General features: G+C 44.0%; 1 protein-coding gene across 5 annotated transcripts in view; it reads left to right on the top strand.

The window, feature by feature from the left end:
• The first annotated feature begins 595 nt into the window (after nt 1–595).
• Nucleotides 596–6277, top strand: part of LOC147458642 (MADS-box transcription factor 23-like) — a 67309-nt gene continuing 61627 nt past the window's right edge. Inside the window, exons 1-2 of one of the 5 annotated variants that reach the window (XM_086510101.1) lie at nt 596–752; nt 846–1042. In XM_086510101.1, coding sequence (XP_086366227.1) covers nt 861–1042 — 182 coding nt within the window. In that variant the 5' untranslated portion in view covers nt 596–752; nt 846–860. Of the gene's footprint in view, nt 758–823; nt 1043–6277 lie in introns of those variants that run through there. The other 4 variants (XM_086510103.1, XM_086510102.1, XM_086510104.1 and 1 more) reach the window with 4 other exon arrangements.

Raw genomic sequence — 6277 nt, 5'->3', positions numbered from 1 at the left:
AAACAATATTTAGGAGAACTAGCATAGGCTTGGGGTTGCCATGAAGAGCTGGGCCCTAGTGTCACAACTTTCCCCTTGATCGCCAAGCCGAACCACCGATAACCTTTAAGCATCACCTTTTCTTCTTCTTTCTTTTTACCAGACTAACAGTGTTGGTCGAAGGTCCCACCACTTTAATCACATGGCTAGTAAGATCAAGCTTCTAGACCTGCGCTTCACCAACAGTAGTGTTCTTACGAGTTTGATTCTTCGTGTATGCAACAACAAGTGACTCCTGCTTACCCTGAGTTGAGACCGAGGGGTCTTCAAGCTTATCCTGCGCCTCTTTTGCAAGGTTCTCAGATTAACATAGAAAATATTTTACATACGCACCATAACTTCTCCTATGGAAGGCCAAATCTCGTGGCCTAGGCTGAAGGCCAAGAAGGCCTCTTGGAGCGTTCCCTTTGATGCATTGGGAATGGGGGACTTCCACCTAGGCTAACACTAGGCTTAGAAGTTAGGAGGTGTCAAATATTACGAGGCACAACTGACCGAGTTGAGACTTGGTCTTTTAGATGGGGTGGGCGGCCGTCCTTTTAATGACTGGGCGCTGCTAGTCATCACTTTGGCAACGAACCCATTTTAGCAATCGACTAAGCTAAAAATCCTTGAAGAGCTGGAGCTACGTGAGGGGCGGAGCGAGGGAGCTGCACATTTCCGGGTCGGCGTAGGTTTGCAGCAGGGTTTTACCCCTTCATCTTCTGAACATTGTGAGGTTTGCGTTGTGGAAGCTTGAGAGAGGTGGCTTGCAGGTGCTGCTCATGACTAACGTGTGCATCAGTGGTGCTGGTGCTGTACTGCAGGTGCGGAGGTACCCGATGGCAAGGCGGAAGATCAAGATCAAGCGGATCGAGAATGCAACGACGCGGCAGGTGACGTTCTCGAAGAGGAGGGGCGGGCTGCTGAAGAAGGCACACGATCTTTCGGTGCTGTGCGATGCGGAGGTGGGTGTCATCATCTTCTCCAGCAAGGGCAAGCTCTTCCAGTTCGCCAACCCCAGGTCAGCCTTCTCGCTAACCTTTGCTTTCCTAGTCCCTCTTCTGTGTTTAATGTGAAGAAGCTGGAGTCTGTATGAGCATAATTGAAGAAGGCCCTTCGCCTCTTCTCACGGCCTCCATTCAACTACTGTGTTTAATGTGAGGAAGGGCGCCCTAACCACTTCTCACCGCCTGTTTCGGAAACTTGAAACGCCCTCAAATTGCAGGATGGGTATGCTCAGTGCATAAATCAATTAATGGCCGTCTATTTGGCATTTTTCATGTTGTGCCCTGGGAAGGTACCGCTCTCTACAGACTTTTTTTGAAGTTGGAAGGGCCTTCCAATTTTGGAAAGCCCTAGAACAAGGCTGGGCGGGAGGGGGTGCGTAAGGTCATTGCTCCAACATCAAGTTAGTTCTTCACATCACTAACATGAGATAGGAATGAAGCCAAGATCTGAAGACATCTTACGACCAGCTCACTTTTATTGAGTCATGAAAGGCATCAAACGGCAAAATTTCTTTTTTGCAAAGCTTTTGACATATGGATATAACAAACCATGTTCATTGACTAGGTACTATCTATAGAAGGAAAGTACTTGAATACTGAAAATGATGTGCTCTCGATCAACTTTTATATTTTACTAGTCACTATTGTTCGCATAACCGAATGTTTTGACAAAAGAAACTTTTTATACTTGTATACAAGTATGTTTGGGATGAAGTTACACTAAATCAAACATTGGGTTCCTATTCATTGTTTACAAAGTAGTCACATACATGTTTGGAAAACTCTCATGGTATGACACTTCTCATGATTATATTTGTCACATTTTTAAAGCTCACATGTTTGGATTAACATCGCTACAGCATACATAAACCATACTTTCATGGTCTCGTGCCATTGCCGCATGACAGCCATATGGAAAAACTATGGTACTAATCTTAACTCTACAAAAAAGGATCTAATATTCAGAGTGAAGGGTATTTACATGGTAGGTCTATCTTGAAATTGTGGCTTTTACAATATCATTGTTTCGCTAAAACCACACGGTTTTTCAATTTTTTATCTAAAAGATTTATGCTCATCATAGCTACGCTTGGTTGGACGTAAGATTTTACTTCTGTGTAGGCTTTGCTAATTTTTTATAATAAGCATCTTCATTTGTGTACATTCCTTATGCCAACTTTTTTAGAGCGTATATACTACAAACATATAGAGGCGTTGATGGATTCTTCCTTCAACCTCATCACTCATGAGTCATAAAGATGAATTTTTCTAGCTACATAAGTCTCTTGAAAAAAAACTTCTTCATGTCAAGTCATATCCTCAAATATTAATGCATGGGTGAATCTGGGCTTATCCTTAATGCATGCATGGGTGATTATGTACGAGAACGAATGTCATCTGAGGTCTTGCCATTCTAAATTCAAGGATGATGGAAAGAGTAGAAGCACATACAATTGTGAAACTAACACAAGATACAAGAGGAATCAATGGTGTGATAGAAAGGCCATCAAATTGGAACGCAGAATTGGATGAGTATTGTGTCCCTTGAGGTATCATTTTTACATTTTCTAGGTAATTAAAGTGGATTTTCAAATTTGGAGTACACTAGGACAAGTCCCAAGGAGCTAATGCTTTCGAATGCCTTTGTGTAACGACACTTTGAAGAACTCAAGATGGCTCCCTCATGTTTGAATGCTAGCCATAATCTTACCAAAGACAACTATGATCATTAGAAATTGTTCATGTGTCTATGGTTCCTACTCAAAAGTGTAAGGTACAGCGGAATGAATGTTTGCGCTTTGCTCAAGATGAGTGCTCCGAACTGTGCTCAAGGTTCCTTTTGTTCTTATGGAAGGGAGAGCCTTACGTTCTTAATGGAAAGTGCTATGATCACGAACAAAGTGAATGGACAATGTGCGTGCAAGTGTATGAAACTGAGAGATAGAGAGAGAAGAGAGATACGACACCAGAGACGTTGTAAAACCCTCCTCCGAAGGCCCCACTCTCGTCGGTGAGAGTGCTCTACTTATGATTGCACAATCTGGTACAAATGGTATGCATGGGACTGATGCAAGTCTAGGCTATGTCGACGATGACGACGGTGATGACGAAGTCGACCTAAGGGCTGAAATCTGCAATCTTTCTACTACTGTCCAAAAACGCTATGGGCTGAAATCTGCTAACCTTCTATCTGCTGAATTCTGACTCTATGTCAGTGATGATGTCGATGACGACGATGCGCTGAAAATGCAGATGCTGAAATCTGCGTTTTCCGGGCTGAAACTGTAAACCTTGCAGAAACTGACCGTGCGGCAAGGAACTGCTGCGTGAAGGTGAGATCTGCGAGGTTCAGGACTTGATCTGCGCGGTACTAACTGCTGAAAACTGAAAACGCTAATGTTCCTTGACTTTCCGTCGCGATAAAGGTGCAAAACGCCGAGACTGATCTGCAACCAAAAACGCTAGGGCTGAATTTTGGTCCTTCTGTCACCGGGATTCTGCAAATGCAAAAACGCTAGGCTGATCTGTTGTGTCTAACTGTTGCCGGGTTGATCTGCCATGCAAAACGTTGGGGCTGATCTGCAATGGAGAAAACGCCCGGCTGTCCTTGGCTGAAAACGCCAAGTCTCCTGTCCAAGGGGGTTCTTGCTGAGAAGTTGCGTGTTGAGCGTGGAGCTCCTGCTGCCTCTTCTACCATTTAGTGCTAACTTTGGTTTACTTATATATTTTCTTACTCAAATTGCCCTACCTACTTTTGTTGGAAAGTCACTTAAAAATAATAAGTGAAAAATACCAAAAATAAGTAAAATAGACTAAATGCAATGGAAAATTCCCCTGAAGGAATCTGATGGATTTTGATGGAAATACTGATGATCATGCTGTGTGCAACCAGAGGATATGCATCTACACTAAGTGACTGGGCATGCACGGTCTACGAATAGACTCACAAAAGTGCCAGATCACTTCTAATTCTAGACTGACTGGACTGAATTGAACCCTGATCATGTTGTAGCTTGTCCACGGACACATAGGGTTGGATGTGTCACGTGACAAAAAGACTTTTAGGACGTTAGTACATGCAAAGTTAGTTGAAGCTAGAAGTGGTGTCAATCCATGCTATGGGTGCATACGGGTGCTTGACAAAGGGTTTAAGTAGGTATGGAGGACCTGGGCATGACAAGAGCAGTTAAAATGTATGGTATATGCAGCTTTTTAGGCCAGAAACGCTCCAAAGTGGGCCAATTGGGATGGCAGAATCAGGTCTCCGAAGTCGAAGGATAGTGTCCTGGAATGTAGTGCTCAAGATGATCTAGAAGCCCATCCAAACGGCTTGTTAAACGGAGCCACGGTGTGAAAGACAAAGCTATCTAAAGAACCCCGACGAGCAGGGCAGGTATGAACAGGTAGGCCATAGTTGGAGTAAGCAGGTAGACATGTAAAGCTTGAGTTGTATTGTGGAGCATGTCGGTCTTCTCGAAGCTCTACAAACCAAGTTATGGCCAATTGAAAGTTTGTCGGGGGTCAGGTAGTACGGGCCACTTTGACTGCTTTGGAAGATGTGTCATCTGTTGCTTTTTTTGGGCTCAAAGGAGTTTTGAAAGATAGAGCACACCATGTGGAGCCATTAGGATATATCTGACGAAATTTATCAAATGTGTCCACGGCTGCGAAGTTAGGGTCCGATGAAGTTGAGAACGGTTGCTTAAGGATGGTTGCAAATGGTTTTTTATGTTTTTGTGGCCGCGGTTAGCAGGCTTGGAGAAATCAATAAAATGGTGAGGCTCACGAAGATTGAAGTCGGTGGGCTGAATTTCCATCCGGCCTTTACGGCTTTAGCATTGAACACGGGAGCAAAGAGATGTTGCGGGTCAAATATGGCACCACGAGAAGGTTTTTAGGTGAAGTTTTCAAAAGTTTAAGCGTGCCCTTGAGGGCTATTCACGAGCGGGTGCTACGTGGCAGGTTGGAGGGAACCCACATGGGGACGCAAAGGCTTGGGGAACGGGGTATATATGCTATACTGTGCGCCACTCTTGGGTATCTCAAAGGGAACTGGGGCTCCATGGAGCTCGTAACCATGGCGGCCGTCCTATGAGCGTTGTGCGCGGCGGCGGGGCCGGACATTGGCGACAGTTTTGGGCGAGGCAGTGGCTTGCGCAACAGCCGGTGATGGCGGGTGTTGGACGACATAGGGTGTATAGGTACCCAATTCATAGCTTGGGATATGGTTCTAGTTTTACTTGTTCTTGAGGACATGGAGAAGGGAAAATCAAAAGGAAAAGGCAAGCAAGAAACCCCCTTGTGAGCATTGTGGAGGAGTCAAATGAGGTTGTAACTTGTCAAAGAGGTTAATAACCATATGGAAGGCGCATCTATGGTCCTCGTCCTCTTACAAGAACTGAACTCCACTGAGGAGGAAGATCAAATAATAGAGAGAGATGAGGTATTGGAGGAAGTCTCGACTTTCAAATTAATATTCACTTTGCATGCAATGGTGGTGGATGGTCATCAATTTTTGTTCCTCATTAACATTGTTAAACTAGTTGGTCTCGGGATAAGCAAGTGGCTCTTATTGCTCGCTATTTATGCGGGCATGAAGAACCAAGTGGAAAGACAGAGTCGACCAAATTTGAAATTGACATTGAAGACCAAAGTCTCCCGGCAAGCCTCTTCTACCTCCCCAATAAAAAAGAACAGAATTTCGTGTAAACGATGGTAAGTATCGTAGTGGACATTAAATCAAGTACTACCTTCTATGAAAGCGTGAACGAAAGCGCTTTCCACCAACATAAAACATTGATTCCTATTGGTGGAGATGATCGCTCGAGCATTGACCTTACGAGAAAGTCTGTTGAAGTAATGGACGAGGAAAGTGAGGTAAACATTTTTAAACCTAAACGATTGTCTTTGTCTTTCTTACAACAAGTAATAATGTCTTTCAAAGTGTTTTGCAGGCCATATACTATGTTGATAAGTTGCATTGGATAAGTTTGCAATGCGAAATGGAGGTTCTCGCAACATCCTCAATGGTCAGGATAGCTCCTTGTGGCACTACATGAGCCACCTTGGTCTATTTATTCTTCAAGTTGCTCACATAGAGATTTCTAACATGGTACTGCGGAGCTATTCAAGTGCAAAGCGTTGAGTGCCATCCTCACCGAAGATTGTCTCACCCTTAATGCTAATAAATATATATTTAGGGATCGTCAGGCAGCCTCATATGCCTTTATATACAAGTACCTTGGGCT

This window comes from Adiantum capillus-veneris, chromosome 4 (assembly GCF_014529385.1).
Source record: "Adiantum capillus-veneris isolate H3 chromosome 4, ASM1452938v2, whole genome shotgun sequence".
NCBI classification, from domain to species: Eukaryota; Viridiplantae; Streptophyta; class Polypodiopsida; order Polypodiales; family Pteridaceae; genus Adiantum; species Adiantum capillus-veneris.
This window is presented reverse-complemented; position numbering and strand designations above follow the sequence as displayed.